Consider the following 25,905-nt stretch of genomic DNA (forward strand, 5'->3'; position numbering starts at 1 on the left):
CTACTCACATTTGCATGTTTTCGAACTGCTTGGTGTGCAGAAGCTGGGACGAGCAACGGGAGCTCACCCCGCCGCGCGGTTTCGAACCGCCGACCTTCCGATCGACAGCTCAGCGGTTTAACCCGCAGCGCCACCGCGTCCCTTATGATAAAAGAAAAGAGCCCATTTATATATGCCAGTCCAAGAGAATTTAACTGAACTTGAATTACTACATCTTAGGTATGCTTTCAAACAACATTTTAATAGGAAAATCATATTTTTCTAAAATTAGGCACATCAACCTGGATTTCAATATGAACTTGAATGAAAAATATTATACTACATAGTTCTAAGCAGAACTGGTTAATTTAAAGGTCACACTTACAAGTAACAAATTGATATATTGGTAAGTCCCAAACTAGTCATAATAACCCATATATTACTAAAATAAATTTGTTTCCCCTGGTACTATGTTAAATTTCCTTGTCAAGACAACTGAGTACGCAGGCACCCTGCTTAGCCTAAAGGCATATATTATAGCATTCGTACAGAGAAATATGCAGGTTGTCCTCATATAGGTTTGAAAGGTTAAGATAACCAAAACTTACAGCCCACTAAAATCTACCTTTTGCTCAAGGTGATGCCCATTAGTCCCAGAGCAGGGCAAGCTAAGAGCAAATAACCCCTGCTCTTGCTTGACAGTTATGCCACACAGAAGGAGAAGTGAGGCACAAAATACACACAGAAAAAAAAATCATTGTCTTCATTCTCTCCAAGGAAAGGAAACAAACTATGCCAGGGATGACACTAACGGGCTTCATCCTGAAGGGGTTCCCAAAACTGAGTCCAACAAGACAAACTCTCAATGGTTGAAACCATGTTTCCAATATGCTACTGCAAGTTTTGTTTGATTTGAAGGTAAAGTAAGAAAAGTTACCTAACAGTTTCATTTCTTCCTGAACATGTCAATTTTGCAAATTTAATGAGGTAGTCTAATTCTTTAGAAGGCAAGTATATTGCACCATTCAAGCCACTTTTGAAGTCTTTCTGCACGTGCTCTTGAGTGAAATTCTGCAGCACATACTGGACCTGCAGTACTGTGCGGAGCTTTTTCTTCTCTGCTTCAAGCTTCATTAAGGTTTCCCTTCGTTGCGCTTTCCGCTGTGCTTTCAGCAGCTGTAACAATGTGAGGAACAGATTGGTGGTTGGTTCATAAATGGTCGAAACAATGAATAAACTGAAGCTCAGGAAAATACCTTTAGTCAATGATTATTTCCATCACATTCATTTAAGATGAACTTCCCAAGTTACATATTTCAAGCTTTTACAAACACCAACACCTAATTATCAGAGTAGTATCCTACATCAGAGCAATATAGGCCATATGTAGAAGTGAGCCAGTATGTCAGTTTCTTTTGACTGTTTGCAGACACAGTAAAAACATCCTACATACCATGACTGGTCAGAAGCAGCTCCTCTGCCATAGCTGAGGCATAATTCAAGTCAGTGACTATTTTAGCAATAGCAAAAAAACCTAACTCCTCACACATTTTCTAGTGAGCCAACTTAATCACCTATTTCTAAATAACATGGTTTACTCACCTCTTGACTTAGTCCAGAAAATGTCTTCTGAAGTTCTTTAGCAAACTCCAAGTTATGTATGACTTCATCATATTTTTCAACAGCTTCCTGCAATTAGTCAGTTTGTTATTCTTCATTTATAATGCATCTAAGTTTACCAAGATGCATCTTGTAGCACCTCAAATATAATAAATGTATGGCATGGGCTTGTATGGATTAAAACTGACTTGATTTTACTATGCAAAGTACACACATTGAAACAAAATGTTTTCTGCCGCAGGCTTGCACTCAAAATGAAACACAAGTGAAAAATCAGCCAATCTTAAGGTATTTGAATTTATTTGCTTATACAACATTCCATCTCATTTTAAAACAAGCATTCTATTGTTTATATTGATTAGAATAAAGATTTTTCACATATTTTGATCTCGGCAAGATTCATATTTGAGACCATGAATTATTTTCTACAATAAGGTTTCCACATCATGTTAAAAAGATGAAACACCCCCACCCCAGCAATTATGATAGTTCTAACTTGAAAGACGACTTTGGTTTACTTTTATAAAATCAAACTTAAACAACCACCATTAAACCTTAGGGAGGCTTAAGCAACATTTTAAGAATTATGACAACATTTGTGACTGTTTAAACAAATGGGATTGGTAGAAGATCCTCACATGAACATACATCATTATAAACACAGCATTAAGAGTATATACCACATATAAAGTTTATAAATGACTTTATAATAAAGCTTTGTCAAGTAAAACAAAGATTACATATTTCTAAAGTATTAGAAATTAATCATATTTTCAGTGGTCTATAATGCAGTTTAAAATAATTATTTCCATTTCTAATGTGGCAGGTATCTCCAAGGGGCCCCTTAACTGCATCAGAGAAATACAACAAGTGATTTCTTCCATCTCTTATATTGATCAATGTATGATTATTACAGCAGCAATCCTAATTTTGGTCAATTTATTTCTTTATAGATTCCTTCACCATGCAGGCTATGTTTCTCCTTCCTCTGGAAGACGAAAACATGGCTATCACTATGTTAGCAATTGACATAAATCCTTTATTTGAAGTATGGCTAGATGCCTTTAAGTATTTTAAATGTTTCAATATACTTATCTCTTTATTCACATTCCATCATGAAAAATGAGTTGAACTTCTAGCACTAGCATTTATTGTATTCCACTTGTATATCACCAAATCAATACAGATTCATAGCATTTTACAGAACAAATTTTAAAAAAACTAAAATACCCACTGTATTTATTGTACTGTACAAACAAAATTAAAAATAACTAATCAATTTACAAAGATACAAAGATAATTCTAATAGTAATGAAAAATAATATAATTACAAAATCAGGAATCAAAAGAAATAACATAAGCAAATTAAATCAATTTAATATAAATTTAAAGTAGAGTAAAAACGGTGATGACAACTGTTCACTAAATGCTCTTCAGAACAGTCCCTTTTAAGTAACTTCTAGAACATTAAATAGGGTGAGAGCAGGCCTTAATTCTAATGGGAGAGTATTCTACAAGGCCAGAGCAGCAACTGAAAAACAGTGCTTCCTGGCTCCACTCCCCTTACTTGAGCAAAATAGGGTATAGCCAAAAGCTTCCCCATGAGCAAGACCCTGGACAGGCTGATTCAAGTAGGAAAAAGGCAGACTTGCATGTACCTAGATACCAAATCAGATAGGGTTTTGTAAGTCACAACCATCTTTTTGAATTGCACCGGAACAACCAGCTGAGCATATATGTCAAAATACTTGTAATGTTCCCTAAGATACCAAAGTTCCAGCTATGGCACTTCTGATACTATCATTTATATTGGAAGTGTTTAGAGATACAAGTATCCCAAGATACTACTCAGGCAAACAAAAGGTACATGGATGACATAGACTTGAGTGTGTCTACTTCATACTCCATAGCAGCACATATTTAAAAAACCCAGAGTTTTTCAGGCTTTCAAGAGAGAAAGGAGAAGTGCAGCTGCTTTAAGGAATCAACTCATTAACTTAATTCAAATCTTAAAGCAGCTGCAACCTTTTTCAGACTCACTCATAGTCCTGGAAAAAAAAGGCTCCTTTTTAAAATAACAGATGGGGCATTAGACTCACATGGGGCTTGAAATACTTCTTCCAAATTAATTTTGAAGCATGCTTGGCCCTAATACATGCCATATTTGTGGGAAATAATATATACAATTTCATATACTTCAATCTGACTTTTTAATTTCTCTGCAAAAGATATAATGGATGTTATTTCATGGCTGAAGTAGCACCAAAGTAGAGATAACTTTTCTGTGTTTTTATTTACCAATTTCTATGCTGCAATCACCTAAGTAACCCTTAAGTGGCTTAAAATATTAGATCTTTAAATATTCAATTTAATAAAAGTAGTAATTTCCACAACAAACTGGAATACAAATTGATTTACATGTCTAAATAGGATCATTCCTTTCTATCAGAATATGCTTTTATAATTTTAGCAATACTTAAAAGAATGTAACTCCAGGAAATACTAACCCAAATTTCCTAATTCATCTTTATACTTTAGTCCTAGATCAGCCACAATTCTCCATTAATAGACAACTTTGTTGAGCCACAGTACATGAAAAAATTTAAACTTAGTGGATCCCTAACTTTCTTGCTTCTATCAATATCACTATTATGAATTCAAAATAGATTCTGCATGACCTAGTTGGCATCGGGTTTCAAACATTTAAACAGAAAAAGAGAAGAATTAACCTCTAAAGAGTTGTATCAATGCAATTAGGAAAATATCAACTAAATAGTATGTTTAGGACAACAATATACATTAAAATATCATATCACAAGCAGTATGTTTTCATTTGCACTGTAATAACATGAGCAAGTATCATCTAGCATACGTCTCCTCCTACAATAACTTAAAGTATTGCAATGCAACTCAGAAAATCTCCTTAGCACAAATTCTCCCTCACAAAAACATTAATTCTGCCTCCCATGGAATCCTACAAATGTGTTAAGATTATTTTTGGTTATGCTACCTGAGGAATTTTAGGAGTTGTGATCCCAATACAACTGAAAGGTATCAGGTTAGAAAAGTCTGCACTATGGTATTATTCAAAAGATCATGGCAATTCATTTTGCTAATACATCCAGATTAACCAAATTTGCTCAAGTATCTTAAATCTTGAAATCTCTTAAAACACACAGAAGCACGTTATTATTTGGCTGTAAGGTTCTCAGACCATGCTACAGGAAATAAGATCAGGCTATAAGAGCAGATGAGACGGGCCCATTCTACTTACAATGTCCACCACTCTTGTTTCTATATAAGCTATGGCTTGCACAAACATGCTGGGTTAAAATGTGGTTGGCTAGTTTGTTGCCTAGCATGTTGTTTGAACCTAGTGTCACTACTTTATCCTTCAACAGGCTAAGCACAGTCAACTAGATTAATACAACAAACTAAAGTTCAGTAAATAATAGGTTACCAATAGGGTGGGCAACTTGGAGTTGACAGGCGGACCTTGAATGATGCAGGCATTCAATGAAAGGAGCGTGTTTCATTTCCCAGAGGCCTTCCACTCCCATTCAAAACTTTATTCCATTTTATTTAGTAAAGCTGTCAATATTTTTGACTGTTTTTGCAGTCTTAACAAAAATTACCCCAACAGTTTTCCAATATATTAGTATTTTTTCTCTCCATATATGGCCCAGAAAACTGCCTGAAGGTACATAATGGAACTCAATTTCTAAAGCTAAGCAGGAATTCTGCCTAGCTAGCTAGATGTATGAACACATGGCATTCCCACTATGTGCCATTTAACTGATCAAGGAAAGAGTGGAGGTAAAAAAAATATGTTTATGAACAGTAAGAAAATGAGGCATAAGAACAGAAACCTTACCAACTGATCTTGATTGAGGACCTCCCCCCTTTTCAGCCGATCCCTGTAGTCTTCTAATTTGAGCTGCAAACACAGGTCAAACAAACAAGTATGAACAAGTTTTTCTTCAGACACAGGCCAAGCTTGAACAACACAAACATTATCATTAATTGCAACCTTCATTGCTACCATGTTCTATAATATGTTGTTTTATCTAGGGTTAAATGTAAATTTGAAACCTTTGGAAAATATACCTGATATTTAAGTACACTTTACTGGGCATCAGTTAAATAAAAAAAAAGTATCCTTTATGCCTCATTGCTGCAGTCCAAGCTCTATAAAGGTGATAGCAAACAGAGATAATATGACCTAGCATTTCTCTGAGCACAGAAACAGATTTTTAGGACTGTTGGTTAATAGAAATGTTGTAACATTAGAAATACTATCTTGATTTAGAGATAAAATATAGAGAGTTAACAACTATATCTTTCTAATATCATTTAAGCTTGAATCTCTTGCAGCTGTATTATAAAGCCATCCTTCAACAGAAAGAAAGAAGAGGCACTAATGAAGCATGAAGTTATTTCCAGTCAGGCAGGTTTCATTATACTGCCAGCACTAAAAATTACACAGAAATTCAGTATAACTTAAGACTTACACTTCCCATTACAAGGCACTGTTGTGTAATAAAGGACACAGTACATAAATGAATATGTATCCCATATCATGCTCAAAAGCCTTCTCATTCCTCTGCAGCCACAAAGCTATCCTAAAATTACATGTTCAATCCTTCTTTTAAAAGCTGGCAAATATCCAAAGGAAAATAACCACACACACACTTATCCAGGGCCAATGGATAAAGCAAATTATTTTTTCATAAGCAGTAAATATAGATTCCTGCCCCCAAGCACCTTACTTTCTAAATCTATAAAGGAAGACAAAGCAAAGGCAGCTGTATAGTCTAAGCAATTGTGGTCTTACAGTATTATTTCTTGCACTCTGCTAACTTAGAAAAGATACCTACCTTCTTTTTCTCAATATTCCTGATCTTGTGTTTCAAGCAGATAAGTCCATTATCAATGTAAGTCTCATATGCCTGAGAAGCTGTGGCAGCAGAATTCAAAGCTGCCTGCAGGGGGCTCACGGGAGGCTGGTTGTCCCCTCGAGGACCCTGGGTCACCTGCTGCTTATCTGGTTTCATACTCTTCTCTTCCCCTTCCTCAGAGTGGCATGAAGGCGAAGGGTGGCGGAGTGGGGACTGCGAAAGCTGCACCATTGAAACGGCTAGGGCTGCAAAGAAACTGGCACGGTTTAGCTGCTCCCTCCTAACAACATCTTTACAGCAACAGCAATAGTACAGGAGTGCAATTGAGAGAGTAAATCCGCTGTGTGTCTTCAGTGGAAAATATACACTGCAATGCAAGAGATGTTTCCAGAACCTCAGAACTTTTAAGGACCAAGCTATTTTCTGCTTTAAATTTAGAATGTATGCATCACTTTAGAATTCTCAAAGATATTGACTATTTCAATTTTAAGGAACTGCAGAGTTTACAGCTTCTTCGTCAGAGTCCTGAAGAGGAACACCAGAAGAACCAATGTTCTTCACTTGCTTTAATTTCTCCTGACTTGCTGTTATTGCCCTAGTATAGTGCTAACATCTATCCACTAAGGGCCATCCTCAACTCTCACACCAAGCCAAGAACACAGTATTTCGTCACACATAGAATTCAACATCTAAATGCTCCTTTCTTTAAAACTCGAGAGATATTTAAGACGACTTTAATCAAATGCACTAGAAACACAGGATCTGAAATGAAATATCAGCAACAACCTTATCAGGGAGACAGAGGGAAGGGAAAGCAGCAAAATCTCTGCTCCTTCCTGGCTTCTGGTGACCAAGGGAGCATAGAATAATTATTACTGACTTATCCAGTCAGCACATCAGGCAGAACAAGGCTACACAGCACCAGCATCTCTGAAATAAAGGTAAAATAGAAACAACTTCCAAAGGGGTAGCCCTATGCTGCAGTAGAAACAGACCTTGGGGTGCCTTTGTGTATGTGCTTCTGCGTATATATGTACAACGTGTGTGTGTGTGTGCATATGTGTGTATATATATAGAAAAACTTTTGAAGACCACAGTCCCATTCCACAAATGTTACACCACCATCAAATAGAGTGGTAAGAGAAGGAGCAAAAGATGAACAAATTAGTATTTTTTTCCTGTTTCCAAACAGGAGAAACGAACATAGTCGCTTACTCTAACAGAAGCCACGGGCTGCAGCCCCACTGTCTACTACTGTAGTGACTTGGAAGCAAGTCCCCGTGGGGATTCGTAAGCCTACTCCTAGGTAAGCTCTCCTAAGGAGCAGGAGCAGCAACATCAGTCTAATTCCCACCCACCCAGGAAAAACGGTGGAGACACAATTCGCAGCTCCCCCCGTGTTATTTAAAAGCAGGTAAGGGCAAAAGAGAAGCCAGTAAAGTTCCGTCCCTGCCAGAGCTGGAAAATCGGGACCCTTCAGTGCCCGCAGCCAGCTGTGGCGGGGACCAGTGACGAGGCAGCGCTGGGTCATCCTCCGCTCTAAGCCCTCCATGTTGGCGGACCGGAGCTCCCAAGACATCCTCCGCAGAGTGAGACCGTGACAGGGCTTGTCTCGCTTCCCTCGACATCCTTCGGCCACCAGTAACAGGCGCCCGAAGGCTCCACTCTCCGTCGGCACCAGCCCGACTGGTCCCTCACGCCCATCCCGCCCTCCCGCAACTCACCTCAGCAGCCAAAGACGCTCAAGCCCAGCCACCCGCTCGCCTCCCCGCTTATAAACCCTACGCCCCCGGAGCGAGGAAAGGGGCGGAGCCTCCGCGGAAGGTCAGCCGACGACTCTCCAATCGCCGCCCAGTCCCACCCCGGCAACCGCATGGCCTTCGCAGGCATTCGGGGCCGCCTCACGTGACCGGCCGGACCGTTAACCGGTGAAGGGAGAAGGCAACGACGCCCGCGGTTCTAATCCCGCCCAGGGGAATAGTCGCTGGCGGCTCTGATACGGTTTTACTCGAGGAAAGGGAGGTTGCAAAGGGAGATAGACCCGCTCACACCAAGCCACGTGAAAGAAACCACCGTTGGCTTGGTCGGCACAACCCGGCGAACAACGGTTTGCAAAACATAGCGTGCAGAAGCGATGAGCCAGCAACTCGTATTTTGCCTTCTGTGCGTCCGAATGTGTTACGCGTGAAAGCCGGCAACGCCATTCACCTCGCGTCTCATGGAAGGAAAAGAAACCACTTTCGGCGGTGCCACCGGAAAAAAAAAATTGCGGAGGAACCGAAGTCAGCAGGCTTGCACAGTCAATGAGCAGCCCTTGTGCCCCTGACCTTGGTTACTCGTTCAAAGTTACAAACCTAGGATATTTTCCATCAGAGTCAGCAACATTTCCCCTCACCCAGGGGCCAGGTTTCTTTTCCCCGTTTCAGAATAATGGCGTGATAATCCTAATCCTGTAACCTTATATTGGTGTAGCCAGAAATAAAGCCCCCTGAATTTAATGGGGTTTACTCGTAAAGGATTCCAGTTGCCTTTTTAAAGTTGCTTGGTTTAAGACGGAGTTGCTTTTAAACAACTTTTATACTTGTGTATAGGGTTTTGTTTTGTTTGCCCTAATCTACACTGAATATTTTACAGAAAGGCAGATGACTAAAGACTAAGGGTTCTCCCACACACAAAATTTTCTGCTCATTTGTATCTAAATAGTAAGTACCAATAGAAGAGAATATATGTAGCTCAGGGTTGAACTGTGGAGTCCTTGGTGTTCTCTGAGCTTGGTTGTTTGCTTGCAGAGGTTTCATTACCAAACCAGGTACCATCATCAAGCACAAGCGAGTGGCAGTTTGCTGCCTGTTTGTATACAGTAGCTTTCCCTGCCAGTGTTGGTGGGGATCAGGTTTTCTCCTTAGTTCCTTAATTAGAGTATTGTTTTCTGCTTGAGCAGAAAACAATCCCTTAATCAAGGAACTATTAAGGAGAAAACCACACATCACCAACACTGGCAGGGCAAGATACTGTATATAAAGAAACAGGGAGCAAACCCCATGCTCACTAGCACTGATGATATTACCTAGTCAGGTAATGTAACATCTGCAAGTAAACGGCCAAACTAAGGACTCCACAATAAGAGTTCTGAAAATACATTATAACAGTCGGTATAGTACAATTGTTGCTTAGTTTTTTTCTGTATAGGAAACTTGAAAGGCAAATTTTGTCTTCAGAGAACATGCTCTAAAGAACTGTAACATATTCTTGCCAAGGAACAAGCTGACAAATACAGTTATATACATATTTATATAAATATAAAAACAGCAGTGTAAGTAGTCACTACAAAGAATATTCAAAAGTGTAAGGATTAGGGTGCTAACATACAAATGTGTGTGTTCTCTCCAAATACTATTTTCCAGGGCCCATGAATCCACAAAACAAATACTTGCTTTTTTATCAGAATTATAATTTAATTAAAAATTAAATTTTATTTTGATATTAAGAATTATTAGTCCACAATCATTTCAGAGGTAGAGTTGCTATTAGAGTAATTTAACCATAAAGTAAAAAGCATTACAATGTGAGGACTGGCTCATTTCAGTGTTTTTATGGAATTTAGTTTATTTTTTTTAACTCAGCCCAGGTGAGTATCCTGATTGCTATAGAAAAACTAAGAATAGTACTCTAGTTCACCCAAAGAGAAAAGCCTGCCGTACTTCAGTTTGTACATAGCAGCCCATCCCCAGAAACAAATACTTACCTAAGAGCCATGGAGTGGTACCCCAGATGGGAGATGCCAGCTTTTCTGCAAAATGTGAAAGTAGAAAGTCACCTAGAACTACTTCTGACTAAGTAACTTCTACCTTTCCAGCCTCCATAGTTTCTACTTCTTGGGGAAGCAAGGAAGAAAAGGATGGAGGAATCAGCTGAAAGGAGTTAATAAAAGATTGCCTGCAGGAAGGGAGGAGTTTTCATGTCCAAGGGCTCTACTCAAAGGAAGTCCAGTTCCTTGTGGCTGCTAATCTATACCTCTACTTATTCCAGAAAACCTAAAGTTCTTCAGAAGCTGAAGGTCATCAGTGATTTCTCTGAAGAGTTGCAATAACCTGAAAGCTCAGTTGGCTAATTGCTGGTTTTTTATTGTAATCCTTGGAGGAGTGTAGACAATCTAGGTTCTGCCCGGTTCAGTAATCTTGCTAAAATGCAGCTGTAGTTTGTTTGTTTAGTGTAAGGTGTGAATGAAATTGTGGTTTGTAAATTGTGTGATGGCTATTCTGTATGCTATTGCTAAAACACCCATGATTTTTTAGCATTATAGGTCCTAAGTCACAGAGTAGTGAAGTCTAATAGATTTGGATTGTGAATAACAAGCAACACCTGTTGATATTTACTTCTATGCAGTATTAAAGGTGTGGAAACCTTAATTTTTTTTTTTACTTCTGGTTACCTTAGAATGTTCTTGAGCAGAGTTCTGGCTTATGTTAGTTTTGTTGTACTAGATTTTTTAGTTGACCCAAGATTTTCACCAACAAGAACTAGATGTAAAATAATACTGTAAGGGTAAGGATATAAAACATACAAATTGTATCTCTGGTTTAATTTTCAACATTGCAGATTTGATTTCAGTGCCAGAGCAGAACTCAGTCCTTTTGCAACACAGAACTATATCCATTTTTCTCTAGACCAGTGTTTCTCAAAATGTGGACCGAGGACCCCTGGGGATCACCCAAGATCCTCTCAAGTCCTTGAAATCAGAATTATTTGCCAGCCTATGTTGAAAAATAATGCACTATTAAAATCCCATCAAACAGTTGTGAGAAGTGGTAGTGGCAGTGAATGTGTGAATTTCAATTTTTAATACAGTAAATATTGATAAACATAACCCATACAAAAGCTCTTTTGGGGTCCTCCATAATTTTTAACGGTGGGAAGGAGTCATGAGAGAAAAAAGTTTAAGAAACACTGTTCTAGATTTTTTTAATTAGAATTCCTATTTATCTCATTTTTTAAACAGCTAATTGTCTATAATCTGAACTCAGGAATTTTTGGGGCAAGATAGCATGGTAAGATTGTCCTCAAATGTAGAACTATTGAAACTCCCTTTAGTCATATTCCCCTCTTGAGTTGATGCCCTAGTGGAAAATCTGTTTGCATTTGAAGAGCCACAGAAAAATGCAGCACTCAACAGCACATTTATATGTTGGTATTCTATCTCATTGGAATCAGGATCAAAGATTGTTCTGATTAGTTGCTTTAATGGTGAGTGAACTGGCTGGCTTACAACATAATAAAGAACAGTTTATTTAGGTAACTCAGTTGTAGGAAATTTTTTCATTTTTCATCCTATTTTAAATTGCAACCTTCATTTGTCATTTTCTGCTAAGAAATAACTCCATTTTGATGTTTGTATCCATGGGGTCCATAGAATACTTTATCAATCATAAATGTTCTCTTTTTACATTTCTAGTTATTTGAAATATATCAAAAGGAGGGTACTTCCCCCTTTTGTTAATTTTTTTTTAAATTGGAGGCCTCCTTCCATTCACAGAACATCCTGGAGCAGTAGATGTGAGGTTGCAAACCTACAACAATAATGTAACAGCAATAACATCGTTAGATAAAAAACAGAACTATTTAGTAAACAAATTAGTCCTTTAAAATAATAAATGAACACTGAAAGCATCTGATTAAAAAGGATTATTTGCAATCATAACCTAGATTATCTACAAATGCCTTTCCCACATTACATAAAAGAGATTACATTTGCAGTGTTAATCTAAAATAGGGTTGGCTAATTTGTGCCCCAGTTTAAGTGCCAAGGCAATTGATTAAACCCTAGTTAAGTTAGTCAAGGGTTAGGTTGTATGAGTGCAGCCTTTTCTTCTTGGTTGAAGAACTAAGATTAGTGTATTACCTCTTTTAGTCTTTGGTTTGCATGATAAACCATAAAAAGAATAAAAAAAATACTCATTCATATATCCCAGTTTTCTGGACTGTAGCTGCATGACACTTTGAATCCTAAACTAACCTGATAGGTGGGATGCTTATAACATACTATGCAAAATGTTTGGCTAGTTTGCAGGTAAGTTTGCTGTGTGAACACTGCTATAGTCTCCTGTTTAACTGAGCCTATAATTATTTTATGAGTTTCCTGGGCCTTTGTCTGTAAGAGTCTGTTTAATTTAACTGATAATGTTGATATTTTATAGGTTCGTATGCTTTATCTTTTATTATATGTCCTCTTGGATGTGTTCTAAAATGAAGGAATAGGAAAATAGGATATTTAATACCAATACAGTGTACCAAACATCTGTATAGATATTTTATAGTATCCAGATTTGCTTCTGCCACAAAATGTTAGGAGTATTTGAAATAATATACATGTTTTTGGAGAAGCAAATAGAACTGGGGTCTTTAATGAAATTCCAAAACTTCATATGTGGCTTCCCTTACATTTAATAAAATTATCCCTTGTTACTGCTGTAGCCTTACAAAAATGTGTCTTAAAAGAATTAGGGGGTTAGGCTGACTAGAAGTTGTATTTACTTTTTATCATAAAAACTTAGTATGGCTACCATACTAAGTTAACTATTTCTAACAATGATGGGGAAAACACACTAAAACTATACCCCTGTACTATGGTTTTTGAGACTCAAACTAAATCGTGGGTTGTTTTCTTTTTCTTTCTTTCTTGAGTAAATATGAATAGGTCATATGTGAATATTCATAACCAGGCAGCCATTTGGTTAAGAGAGTTATGAGTTTGAATACAATGGAGATGTCATTGATTGGACTAAAATGATTATAAATTTGTGTTCTGCATCAGGTATTAATGAAGTTGTAACTGAACTTAAGACCAGTAATAGAGAAAATTGTGCTAATTTGCAGTTTGACCATCTTTCCAAGCATCTTACAAATTGCTAATCTCTATGGATAGTCACTTTTGTTACTGGGATTACAATTAATTTGTTTTTTTGGAACCATTGCATTCACCATTATTTGAATATGTAGAAGTAAAGTAAGAATTCTGTACTTTTGTGAGATGGTAAAAAAGATTCTTTTTCTCCTATCATTGCAATTTCTTTGAATATCCACTATTTTCAAATATATTGCAAACCATAGGAAAGAAAGCTTTACCGCTTCACAAAAGTAGAAAATTCTCTTTGCTCAAAAACTGGTCTAAATAGTGACATGTTTTGCCCACATAGAAGAGGCAATATTCAGTGTGGCAACTTTTGCCACCATATCTAATTCTTTCAAAAAAAGAAATGCAGACATTTTGCTTTTTTATTTAAATAAACCAGCTGAAACACATTCACCTATTTGTTGTCTACCTCATGCTCTGTAGATGTATTAGATCTTAAGTCCTGTAATTCCAGTGCCGTATGGGAAGTAAGGAAGCTGGCATCCACTGGCTCTAGAGAGCACATTAAATTAGGCACAGCCAGTCTAAAATTTAAAGAAGGCTAACACCAAAACCCCTGCATCTTTTTTGTTTAAAATGCCAATATCTTGAAAAGATCTGCCATACTCACAAATTATAGTCAGAGTTTCAGCTGAAGTTTGGTAACTTATTAAAGGCCCAAACCTTCACATTTCCACTTTTTTAAAAATCCAGGATTACATTTTAACACTCCATCTGTCTGATCAAGGAACTGTATTTTCAGTTTTATCTATTCTGTGACATCCAAATTCAAATAGCAATGAATACTGTGTGTAGTTTTATGAATGAGTTGTCAGAGAACAGGGTTATCAGTCTGATGTACCTTTGTCAAATAGTAAAAAAAAGTTGTTCTACACGCCTTATGTTTATAGGAGCTATTTTCCTATTTTGCTGTATAATGGAGGCCTGCCAAAACTGAATGCTGCTGCATTTGCAAAACTATCCAGCACTTACTCAGAACAAGCATGACAGAGGCCTATATTGTCTGGGGCACAAAGAACAGCTTGAACATCATTATATTGTTTTTCCAGGAGGAATTAGAAAATACAACTGTGAGTGTCCCTTTGTTAATCTTTTCGGTCTTTGCCTTACAAAAGTTCTAGTCGCCATTCAGGTCTAGGTCAGCATCTCGAACTTGTCCTATGAAACTTAATCCTAACTTGTAAACTGACAATGTAAAGATCTTTCCAATGGCGTTTCTATATGCTCAGTACTATTTGGCAGTAAAATCGTTTTTTTTTTTTAGCCATCAAAGTGAATTTGATGGGTGTTTGAACATAAGCCAACTATGCTGCAGTTGCAAAAAAAAGATGCACTCCTAGACTGCATCAACTGAGGTGTAGTGTCAAGTTCAAGGGAAATAATCATTCCTCTCTATTCTGCATTGGTCAGACTGCACCTGGAATACTGTGCCCAGTATTAAATTTTATGAAGGATATTGATAAACTGGACCATGTTCAGAGGAAAGCAATCAACCATAAGAAATCTGGAAGGAAAAAAAAAGTATGAGGAACATTTGAAGATGCTGGGTATCTTAGAGACATTGTAGCCGTCTTCATGTATCAGAATGGATGTCATGTAAAAGATGGGGCAGAACTGTTGTTTCAGAAAGCAGCACAAGAAACAATGTGCTTTGGTAGCTTTTTAGAATTGGTTCCAAATCCCCCAAAATTCTTGCACTTAGTCCTGGGAGAGTTGAACCGAGTTCTGCTATACAATGTTACGAGCCTTCACAAAAGAGGTGTGTTTGTGTGCTTTTTTAGAGAACTGAATCTCAGGTTGTTTGCCTAAATCTCTGTTGTTTAGAGTGGTTGAGTGGTTGTGTTGAAATGAATGTTCAAGTAATAATTAGTAAGTAACTAGTAACCACTTAATTGATCCGGTTTCTGTATTTGAAAAACCGCCAGAGAGCAGCAAGGTCTTATTTAAATATATGGTTCTTTTTTTTTCCATCTTTGCTTGTGAATACAATGGCCAATTTGTCCAGCTTGTGTGGGAAGAACCCAAGACAGAGAAGAAGGAAAAAAACATGTTTAATTCCTTCTCTCTTAAACATAGAAGGATCTTTTGAAAGGAGAATGCACCACGCTGGCTATTCATTATCAGGAGAAGATGCTTTTTGCTGCAACCTTCAAATCAATTGGGGCATTACCCAGAAATAACTTAGTGAAATTACTAAGAATATTCTGCAAATAAAATATTTGTGCTTGAGATGGCTGTGTGGGATTGTTTTATGACAGTATGTTCTCCTCCTCCTACTTTTCCTGAATGTCTTTTTAAATGTTATTTAAGAAGAGGTTTGCAGTGGCTTTTTGGTTGCCAAGTATCTATTCCATGAAGCTTAGTGGAGCCAAAACTTTGTTTTGGAATGGTCTTTAAGGAAAACAAGGGTATCATTAAATAATGATTCACAGGATAGTTTACCTGTCTGAATTCTCAAAATGGGCATGAATATGTTCCTACCTCTTTGAAAATTAAATGAAAGGCAGGATTTATAATCCAGACAATCCTAAAACAAATTGTCCCAATAATATATGTATTTGCCATTACAAGGCATTATGTGGGAGGAGAAATCTATCAAATGGGATTTGCATAGCATAGCTGACCCTTTAAGCACTAATATGCCCCTCCCTTTATCTCTGTCATTGCAATATCACAGCTGTTAGAGGAAAGTACTTTTGCACAGAGCTGGTTTTAGTCACCCTAATGGCAGAGAGGGACAGAGTGCAACCCTGTTGATATTTTTTGATCTCTTGGCAGCTTTTGATAGCATTGACCATGGTATGATGGAACTACTGGAGAAATTGGGAAAACAAATATATGATCAGAGAGTAAGGTAAAGGTAAAGGTTTCCCTTGACGTAAAGTCCAGTCGTGTCCGACTCTAGGGGGCGGTGCTCATCTCTGTTTCTAAGCCTTAGAGCCGGCTTTGTCCATAGGACACTTCCAGGTCATGTGGCCAGCATGACGACACGGAACGCCGTTACCTTCCTGCCGAAGCGGTACCTATTGATCTACTCACATTTGCATGTTTTCGAACTGCTAGGTGAGCAGGAGCTGGGACTAGCAACGGGAGCTCACCCCGCCGCGCGGTTTCGAACCGCCAACCTTCCGATCGGCAGCTCAGCGGTTTAACCCGCAGCGCCACCGCGTCCCTTTGATCAGAGAGTAATAGTATGAATAAGATTTATTTTTAATTATGCAATTAAATAACTTATCACTGTTTTTATACTGTTTTACTTTATTAGAGACAGATAATCACACTGAATGACAGCTGTATGTTTCTGAATGCTATGCAGTTCTTTGGTTGGTTATATAAACATTTGTATTCCACTCTTGTAGTGTATATATCAGCCTTCCCCAGGCTGAAGTTATATGGGAATTATAAGCACCAAAGTCTTTACACAACTGGAGTAATTGTCATCATTTTCATTATACAGGATGGCTTGCCAGAGATTTAACGTGGTTTTAAATAGGGGTGGGAATACTTCAGGAATATTGCATTTATTTTATCTAGAGCTTCAAAAGCCTTAAGGACTAAGCATATACAAATTACGGAATATGATACTTGCTAAGAGAATAGCATCTATTTCTTTTAGCACAGAAGGCTGCTTTTATTTCAGGTTGTAGGTCTTAATCTTCAAATGGCTTGTCAGGGGTTATAGGTGGAGCCAGGTAAAATGCTTCAATTTAAATTAAAATGCAGCTAAACACAGATACATTTAATATTGTTTTCTATATATTTTCTAATTGTGTGATGACAGTACCCTGAGACAGTTGGAATTTCTTAGGCAAACTGCTCCATCTGGTGGTCCTTGACAATCATCAGATTCCAAATCATATTAAAAACTCCAGTGTAGCCTCAGCTTCTCAGTCTAGCCTACACCTGATTGTCTCCCATCCAAATACTAATTAGGTCTGAACAGTTATCACCACCTTGTTGGGTAGATGCATACAGCCGTTTAATCTTCTGACAACAGAACCTGATGTACAGAATTTTAGCTGCATCTACTTCATATTTTTCCACTTCTCCATATTTACATATAAATTAACTGATACTGCAATTGAATCAGTGAAAGGTTAAGCTCTGAACTGAAATAACTGCGAATAGGTAGTTTTAGGAAACGAGCAGCTAGATACAATAGGGCTAAATATTTGAATCTGCTTGTTCTGTGAGCCATTGTAAGTTTGGCAGGAGATCTTGCTAGCGATGCCAGGAACAATTCTTCAATTAGAGAACAATGGCACTGTTTTGAAAATGCAGCACATGAATTGGTAGCCCCTATTAGACTTAGTCCTAAGTCCTAGAATCATTGTTTTCCCCCAAATAACATCACAGGAAAAACAGCAAGGACATGCATAGAAAGTGAAATGATGCAAGAAAGCTTAGCAGCCAGATCAGAACTGTCCGAGTTTTATTAAAAGAAGGATGTCTCCACACAGATGATATCTAGTGTTGCTAAGTAATTGTTCTTCCATTGTAGCCTACAAAAAAATTTCACAGCCCTGATTTTTGGTAATTCCAGTATTCCTTGAGGAAACCAATTCAGGATTGAGGGACTTGTGTGATACATGTATCAATGGTTCATACATAAAATTGCTAGCAGAAGTTGCTTGCAATGTTTGTATTCAGTGGAAACAGCATCCACTACTCTTTTCCCCCATAACATCTAAGGAAGCAATTCAAGTTCTAAATCAATGTCTGGTACTGGCAATTCACCAGATAAGGAAGACGAACAGAAGCTCAGTCCTTACATGCGAAAGGTATTCCTGGTCAGTCAAAAGGTGTTCAATTTCTACTAATAAAAATAAAACTGAAATCAGGAATAAGTTACAAGTTTCCATCCCCAATTTTTGTCATGATCAGAGAAAATGGACTGCAAAACTGTAGCTTCATTTCAGAATCAGAGCAAAAATACCGTCCACATCCATGTTTGACTTCATGGTATCATAATGTCTGAATTAGAATAGCAATTTGAATACCAAGAGTTGGTGGCCACATCTGTATTGGATATATTCACACAGAGGTTGTGTAGACACTTGTCAAGGATATTTTAATTTCAATTCCTGCACTGAGCAGGGCATGTGTCTCTCTTCCAATCCTGTGATTCCTAACTGATGCTCTTACAGCGTATAATATTGATTTCACTATGTTCTGAGTGGTTGATTAATATTACTCCCAAACAGCAGCTCTTTATGCCAAAATAGTTGCCAACATCAGTGTACAGGATTTCTGCACAAAAAATTATAAAGGCAAACAAGAACTTAAGAAAAGCCCTGAAGCTGGCCAATAGACTGACTATTCCAACATTCAGAGTCCCAGTGACCAGATGCATTCAGGAACCTGACGGATATCAACAACACAGCAACCACCCTCTTCTACTGTTTACCCTAAAATTATTTAACACCTGTTGCCTACAATTCTGAATTTAGTACTATAAATAGCCATCAAGATTGTTAATTAATTGCCTGATATTTCAAGAGTATCTCTTGGAAAATTCTGAACCCCCCCCAACTTCCTTTTTGTACCAGAAATATTCAACCCTCCACTCTATGAATGAATGCATTGTTCAGTCCATCTTCTAAAGAAAATACAATACCTTCAAGGATAATTCTCAGTAAGCTCAATCATAACTCTCCTGTGCCTTCTACTTACTCTTCAGAATAGCTGGCACCTATTCAAAGATGAGATCAATAAAGTCAAGAACAGGAAAGAATACAATATGCCCTTTTCCCCCTAAATAAGTCTATTTATTTATTCATTTATTTATTTGCTTGTTACCCTAGTTTAAAAAAAAAGCTTGGATTACAAGTGTATGAACAATATAAAAAGTATAAAAACAGATTCCATAGATTTCTACTACATTGATACAAAGTGCATAACTACATACAATTCATCTTGCATTACTACTCAAGGAGGAAGAGGGAGAGGGAGGAATAATCTGCTGTAGTAGTAATAAATAAATAAATACAGAAGTAGAAGAGATGATCCATAGTATAGTTACATATAATTCATACTGTAATTGTAAATGCACAGAAATGTTGACCAATATTGGCTAAAATAAGCATCAACCAAGAAACCAAAAGAAGATGACCAAGATGCCTACATGCATCCTTCAGAGTTTATCAACCCAGCAAAACTGCCAAGGCATTAGGTCAGTCTGGGGGAAAAAAAACTATTTTATCCTCCCTTTAGAGTAAGTCTCCTATTTACAAAAGGGGGTAGGGATAGAAGAAAGGCAAGGGTACCCTATAAAAGTAGGAAGACAGTATTTCATATTCATATTTGTCTGACATAGCACAACTAAGATTTCATGGTTTAGTTAAAAAAAAAAACAGGCACATTCACAACAGTGCACTGCAGAATCAAGTCAAAATTCTCATGCTATTCAAATGAAGTAATAAAGCAGCAGAACCCTTGTGGGGAAGCCATTACTTTGATCCCAAAAAGTAGGCAAACACCTATTATCCATGTTTAACAGAAAGCTGTTCTTGGGTAATCAGAGCTTCAATTTTAAAAACAAACAAAACAAAATGCAGGAATCATGCTGCTTCAGTTTACCCTATTTCTGAAGCAACTCTGACTTAAACAAAGACCCTTACTAAATTTTACAATAATTGCTACAGCAACAGTGTCTCTGGAAGTACGTTCCTTCTCAGAGGTGGGACGTGTAGAGACTTGGAGCCACTAAAGAGGCTCACGTAGAGATGTTGGGGGGAAACTGTTTTTCAAGGAGATTTTGAGACACATGAGATATTAATGTCACATCAGGGATAATCATTAGGGCTGTTAACTAGGCAGCTCTCTATTGGGAGATGGGGCAAAGGAGTAGCTACAACAGCTGGAGGCACTTCTGGACAAGGAGGGGAAAATAAGAATTACAGGAGGGGCAGCAGCTGGGACCAAGATTTAATAAGTATGAGTGACATTTACTATGGCTAGGTGGATATTTGTACATGTGGGTCTCTATAGGCATTTAGTGAATCTAAGAAATATTTGAAGAGACTATACTACATAATTCAACCTTTCCTAGACTGGTCTATGGAATCCTATCATACCTAGCCAGCCTGGTCAATGATTGGTGCCACTCGATAGTCAGGCTGAACTACTGATGTGGAAAGAAGAATGCCATGAGTTGCTATACCCACATTTACAGAGGATATTATTCAAAATATTAATTCTTCTTTTTTCCAAATCACATAGAAAGCACCTTCAGCTCTTTCTGTTTAGATCACACTTTTAAGATGAGTGATGGGAAAGAATGGTTAGTATTGGAATGTGGATCAGAAATAAATCAACAAACAGAAGGGAGGGACAGAATCCAACAGAAGAAGAGGGGAGTTAGGAGGGCTAAACCTGAGTTTTTGTTAACATGGCTTTCCTTTGCAGTTTTCAGTCAAAAGGAGTAACTTATTAAAATCTGTCATGATATGGTTCTAAGCCAACAGACCATTTGAAGAACTATAATTACTATACAAATAATGCATAATAGACAGTAGTTCCCACTCTGATTAAGCAGACATAGGATTATATCTGTAACTAATCTCATACGAAGGGAAACCTATTTGGTAATAAAACAAGGTCTTGTCATCATAGCACTGTGTTTCATCACATTGCTTTTCAACCCCTCTGCAAATGGAGAACATTACAACTGTAAAGACTGTTCTATTGGATGAGTAATATATGGATCCCCAGGTGTTGGTGAACTCTTACTGCAGTCAGTTGCATCCAAATCTGACCAACAGTTACGGATGGTGGGAGCTGCAGTCCAACAGCTGAAGGACCACATGTTGCCCATCCCTATCCTAGAATATTATGAAGGAACTGTTTCCCTGGACAAGTTATCTGCAATCTTTGTTCATGGGGAAAAATTATGATTTAAGATAGTAGTACCAAGTTATTTACCCTTGGCCTGCTCAATCTTCAAACTTGCTATTTTTGCCTGTAAAATGCATCTTCTATCTGTTCACGTATATACTCTTACTATGCCAGAAATACTATATCAAGTGAAACATCTTTATCATTGCTGAAGCGTCAGTAGTAAGAATTAAGAACTCCCCAAACTTTACATCATATACATAGTAGAGAAGTCTTATACAAGCTTAAGTATCTAAATTCATGCCATGGATCTGCCATACCAACATGGTGCTATCTGGAAATACAAGCCTTCCAACTCCAGCAGGATTCCCAGCTATATAAAGGTTCCAAATACTGAGAATTGGAAGAGCAGAATAGTTGGAGGATACTATGTTGGGGGAAGACTACCTTAGAGTCATCATTATTTTTCCCTTCAACATAGAGAGAAAAAAATGGCTACCTAAAATTTATCATGCCAAGCAAGAACACTGCTTTTCTGACAGAAATATATACTCCACATCAGGGGTGTGTGCAGGGTATGATAAAAAGAGTCAAGACAGCAACCACAATAATGCAGTTGAAGACTCATCTGTTTTTTATGCGGGTTACTCATAAAAAGAGGCAGAGCTTTGATTGCACCGTTGTGGCCACCCTCGTTTTTGACCATGCCCTGCAGACACCCCCATTCCACACATAGGTCACCAGCCTCACCGTTGTTCACTCTGAGACAAATGGGGTGGGTACAAGGCTGAACAAGGATGACACACAGCAGCGTTCAGCTTCATTGTGTGGTTTAGCCCATATCCAATATTATTTAGTCTTTTTCTGAAAAGATATTAAGAGATTCTGAATTAGTAGAATTGATGCAGTTAAAAAAAAAATCTTCGGACAGTTCAAGGGGGAAAAAAGTCTCTTGGCAGCATAGCGGGTCTCCAAAGTAAAGGGAAGGCCACTTCAACAGATGGAAGAAGAGGTTCTGTCTGTCTTCCTCTGTACCTCCTTACGGAAGTCACCACTCTTCTTGATTGGAGATGGTGGAGGATTGAGGAACTTGAGGTGGAGGGTTCTCGGCTGCAGGCTGTTTATTGCGACAGCAGGGCTTGAAGAGATGGGTGTCTATGAGGACTTCTCCAAAGCGGCCTTTGTAAATAATTCCACAGCAAACCTTTTGCCTTCAGGGGAAAACGGACTGAAGGGTTAATACATGTACAATTTATTAAACCTGTATGCTGCAGACTCTCAACGACTCTGGATGGCTCACAACAATCAAAGAAATTACAGCACAATCAATAAAACGTACAAAAGATAAAGATAAAAGATGGCAAGCATGATGAAGCAAAGGGTCTCAATCTCCCTCGCTGAAAAGCCAGATCCTCACGACTCTTCTAAACAACAGCAGATTGGGGGGCCATGTTTTAAAAATAATTTAAAAGAAATGCATGAATGATCTTTAAAAAAAAGAGAGAAAATGATCATTTATATGTAGTTATAGGACTAATACAGGCAGTCCTCACTTAACAACTGCCCTGTTTAGCAACTGTTTGAAGTTACAATGGTGCTAAAAAAGTAACTTTAGGCCCGGTCCTTGCACTTACAACTGTCTCAGTGTCCCTGCAGTCACGTGATCAAAATTCACAACCAGTGGGTGTTTCTGACCATTGCAATGTCCCACAGTCATGTGATCGCCATTTGTGCGCTTCACATCTGGCTTCCAACAAGCAGAGTCAATGGAGAAGCCAGCAATAAAATCACAAGTTGCAGTCACGTGACATCTTGCTTAATACTGTGTTGCTTAGTGATAGACTTGCGGGTCCCAACTGTGGCCATTAAGCAGGGACTACCTATACAGACATACAGCAAAATTCTTTGGATCATTTCACTCATAAGCTGTTTTTCTGAGCATTTGTCCTGCAAAGTTTCTGGGGCCCCTTGTTTTTTCACTGCTCTTGCCTAGTTCTTACAGCAAAGCCATCAATACATTTTATTTGTATGTTTATTTATATTCATGTGGCTTCCCAATTTGCGTAAGCGACTCTGGGTGGCAAGCATGATTAAAAGCATCAATATAGTAATACCAAATGAAAATAAATAATGATACATGCAAGAATGGTGCATGCATACTGTAACAAGGGGGGTTGTTTGTTAGCCCTTTTTGCAGAGCCTGAGGCTGATTAAAGCTGAGAAGGGCCCAAAGTGACCCAGCTGGCTTCCCCGACACCAGAACGTGAGTCTCCCTCCTCCTAGTCCAGCATCTTAATCATCACACCATGCTGTTCTCTTGTTCAAGTCATGATTAGACAAGTATAATAATCCACTTAGGGATCCTGTGTGTTAATAACACTCCTAATAAAACAAAGGGCTATGTCATTATCATGTTGTTTATTAAACCAAAGGCAACAACTCTTAACTTTCACTAAAATGATTATTCTGTGGCTCTTCTCCTCCTGATCTAAAAGTATTGCTTAGTTCAGCCATGAAGAGCCTTCCCAACTGGGTGTCCTCTAGGTTTGCTGAACTACAACTCTGACCATTCTAACCATCTGGAGGACATCAGGTTGGGATCCTAAAATTTCCCATCTCATTTACTGAAACAGGGAATAATAATATTTTGTGCTTGGAACTCAACTCGTTTATTTATGGTCCCAATCCAATAAAAGACAAGCACAAAATTTAAAAAACAGAACAGCAAACTTGAAACAATGAAGAAGGAGAGATGACATCAACCCATTTCTGCAAGCCATGGCTTTTGATACAAACCTAGCAACCTTTATAGTGGTTGTCCAAGTTAGGTCTTGCAGAAGAAAGATGTTTGAAGCTGATTACCAAGGTACTCTTCATAAGCTTGCTACATTTTCACTATCCTCAGATACCACATTTACATCATGAGATATCACAAACTATGCTGGTACTTTGGTTTTCATTCTTATATTAGGCAGACCTTCAAGGTTTGAAAAACACCTGTTGTAGGAGAATGACATCTTCAGTATTTCTCACTAAGCCCTATCCTCTCTATTGCTCTCCTGAAAATTCCAGAAAAGGCTGTGGTGACTACATCCAAACCAAGCTCCAACCACCTCAAAATGGCTCTAGTCCCACTCGCAAATATTAACAAACGGTGCTATATATTACCCACACACTGAGAATTCATTCGCCGTTTTTCTTGATGTGGAATATAATAATGATAACCACTTCCTTACTAGCAAATGAACCCAATGCCATAGAGAGAGCTAAGAGAACAGATGTTATACCAAAATAATTGCCTTGGATAAAAGGTTAATGCAGTTCTTCTAAAAGCAGGAGGAGGGAGACTACAGGGATGCTAACCCCAAGATCCTGTCCTGGTGTTAACAGCAATGAGCAGGAAGCAGGGCAGAAGTGCGCAAGGCTTCAGTGCCCTACAAACTGTTAGCTCTTACACCTCTGGCCAGAGCATAGGCTGTTGCAGTATCTCTAGTTTTTGCACAGTGTAAACTGGTAGCATGGCTCAGGAACGTCTTGGGAACACTACAGGCTCAATTACATACAGACCTACATGCTCTTTGTAAAGCAACACACTATATTGATGGTTAACAGTGGGAAAATGGCCCTAAAAGTTCCTGCTTTGCATTGCAACAAGACAATGCACCAGCCTTGACGGAGCTGACCCAAAACTTTCTCCCACTCAGCATCCTACTTCCTGAAATGGCCTATTTAATGCTTTCAAGTATAATAGCCCTTGCTTATGGTAGCTGCCCAGCAACTAGCGCCGAGCCACAGAACTGCCTGTGAATATGCATGTTCAACATAGCCAGAGCCCCTCCATAGCTATTCACAGATCTATGCTCTGCACATGACATAAAGTAAAAGGATTGTGTTTTGCATATCAGCACCACTGAGAATTTGATATCTCCACCACCACCCCTGCCACTTTGAGGATTTGGTGGAATGGAGCACAGTATTTTTGTTTGTTGTTTTAGAACTGTGTTAAGCCTATTTAGGCCTACACTACATTTTTTGTGACTCCCTATTGGGAAACCAGAGAGCCAGTTTGGTGTAGTAGTTAAGGCATTGGGCTAGAAATCAGGAGACTGTGAGTTCTAGTCCCACCTTAGGCACGAAGCCAGCTGAGTGACCTTGAGCCAGTCACTCTCTCTCTGCTCTAGGAAGGAGGCAATGGTAGACCACTTCTGAAGAACCTTGCCAAGAAAACTGCAGGGACTTGTCCACACAATCTCTGAGAATCAGACACGATTAAATGGATTTAAAAATAATCGGTAACCCAAAATTTGGCACTACAGGTGGAAGGTAGTCCAAGAGATTAAGAGGTGCCCACTGCACTAGGTCTCAGAGTACCATCCTGGATCTAAGCCAGTCTCCATCAACACACCTTGCAGCAGCAAAGTCCATGCATTTCTGATGTCTTCCTAATCCCCAACTGCCTTTACAGAGCAAGGGTCCTTGCTAGACTTAGCAAGCCTTTCAGCTGACCTAAGTATGCAGCAGAAGCTAATCTTAAAGCATGAAGGAGATCTGCAGATCAATACACCTGCTGGCTACTGTCACAACATCCATCACTCCTGTCCAAGAAAGGAGTAATACTGGAAAGGGGAAAAAGCAGCCCGAATACTACAGTTTCACTCTTAA

The 25,905-nt window shown here is 38.4% G+C and overlaps 2 protein-coding genes across 8 annotated transcripts in view; both read right to left on the reverse strand.

Annotated features, from left to right (window-relative positions):
• The window catches only part of CAPRIN2 (caprin family member 2), a 48,928-nt gene extending 42,165 nt beyond the window's left edge, over positions 1-6,763 (reverse strand). For 6 of the 7 annotated variants that reach the window (XM_063308174.1, XM_063308175.1, XM_063308172.1 and 3 more), the window contains exons 1-4: positions 6,477-6,762; positions 5,474-5,536; positions 1,582-1,668; positions 917-1,155 (exon numbers count right to left, since the gene is read on the reverse strand). In XM_063308174.1, the coding sequence (XP_063164244.1) occupies positions 917-1,155; positions 1,582-1,668; positions 5,474-5,536; positions 6,477-6,728 (641 nt within the window). In that variant the 5' untranslated portion in view covers positions 6,729-6,762. Of the gene's footprint in view, positions 1-916; positions 1,156-1,581; positions 1,669-5,473; positions 5,537-6,476 lie in introns of all 7 variants that reach the window. The other variant, XM_063308176.1, reaches the window with a different exon arrangement.
• A 14,664-nt stretch (positions 6,764-21,427) lies between these two features.
• Positions 21,428-25,905, reverse strand: part of SINHCAF (SIN3-HDAC complex associated factor) — a 32,711-nt gene continuing 28,233 nt past the window's right edge. The window contains exon 6 of the mRNA XM_063308043.1: positions 21,428-22,454. Within this exon, the coding sequence (XP_063164113.1) occupies positions 22,292-22,454 (163 nt within the window). The 3' untranslated portion in view covers positions 21,428-22,291. The remainder of the gene's footprint in view (positions 22,455-25,905) is intronic.

Source organism: Candoia aspera, chromosome 7 (genome assembly GCF_035149785.1).
Source record: "Candoia aspera isolate rCanAsp1 chromosome 7, rCanAsp1.hap2, whole genome shotgun sequence".
NCBI lineage: Eukaryota > Metazoa > Chordata > Lepidosauria > Squamata > Boidae > Candoia > Candoia aspera.